The sequence below is a fragment of the Propithecus coquereli genome, unplaced genomic scaffold, assembly GCF_000956105.1.
Source record: "Propithecus coquereli isolate 6110/MARCELLA unplaced genomic scaffold, Pcoq_1.0 Scaffold5, whole genome shotgun sequence".
NCBI classification, from domain to species: Eukaryota; Metazoa; Chordata; class Mammalia; order Primates; family Indriidae; genus Propithecus; species Propithecus coquereli.
The window spans coordinates 5007122-5008220 of record NW_012150840.1 but is presented as its reverse complement, the minus strand read 5'-3'; the positions used below and the strand labels follow the sequence as shown (position 1 = coordinate 5008220).

The following is a 1099-nucleotide window of genomic DNA, read 5'->3' as shown; positions in this document are numbered from 1 at the left end:
ATTTTTGCCTCAGTCATTCATTTGGGTTGATAGATTAAATATGAAGCATTTAGCACCATGCCTAGAACACCTGAAGTTTTAAAATCTAAATAAATGTTAGTCATTATTTGGTGTTCTTCCTTATACACCATACTTCTTCCACTGTATCTTACTATCTCTAAAAACAAAAAACCCAAAAAACTTTGTTCTAAGCTCAATAGGGGCTACAAGGGAAATAGAAATAAAGGGATCAGATTTGTCCTTTTCCACACATTAAGGTGCTGCATTTAGGTATAAAATGAGTCAGGATTATAACTGGCTCATTGCAATTTTTCAAAGTAGCTATCCTGTACAGAACTTTCCCATAGAACACGTAACTTCTTAGAAGTACAGATATTAACTAGCAAAACATAAAGTCATGAAATAAAAACGGATGCACGAACTGCTTAATTTTTTAAAAACTTACTGTGCGCAAATCAATGCTTGTGCTAAGCTGCATTTGAAGGTCTTCGATGTCACGTAATTTTGTCTCCACATCACTGGCTTCAAAAGAGTTTTCTTCTTCTCTTTGCTTCTCAATAGGCGTCACAGCTTTAATACCATACATTTCTGCCTGAGCTTGTTCCTGAAATGCTTCACAATTATCCTTTTCATTTTGAATATGTTTAATTTCCAAATTTATAAGTAAAGGCTGCTGCAATTGAGATTTTATCTGATTTAAAACATGTATGGAATTTTCTAATTTGTCCTGAAAATTCTTTTTATCCATTTCTTTTGGCCGGAAGTGTAGTATCATGTTTTGGAGAGCCTTGTGTAACTCATCATTTTCTTTTGCATTTCGCTTTATTTGTAGTATTTCTTCCTCTTTGAATGAGTCATCAAAGGCCTTATTTTCATTTAAGTTCTTTAGTATTTCATCATATAAGCACTTGGCTTTCTCAATTCTCTGATTCAAAATTTGAGCATTGAGTGGATTAAATTCTGGGGAAGTATCAGGAGCTTTTAGTACTTCTTCAGCCCTTTTCTTAATTTGCAAATCCATAGCTCTGATTTTACTTAGTGATGCTTGATATTTGTCATGTTCTGCCTGAAATGTTTCTAACTGCTTAATTTTCCCTTC

At 33.5% G+C, this 1099-nt stretch overlaps 1 protein-coding gene across 1 annotated transcript in view; it reads right to left on the bottom strand.

Moving 5' to 3' along the window:
• Window positions 1-1099, bottom strand: part of SYNE2 (spectrin repeat containing, nuclear envelope 2) — a 295242-nt gene that overhangs the window by 148757 nt on the left and 145386 nt on the right. The window contains exon 46 of the mRNA XM_012656034.1: window positions 446-1095. Within this exon, the coding sequence (XP_012511488.1) occupies window positions 446-1095 (650 nt within the window). The remainder of the gene's footprint in view (window positions 1-445; window positions 1096-1099) is intronic.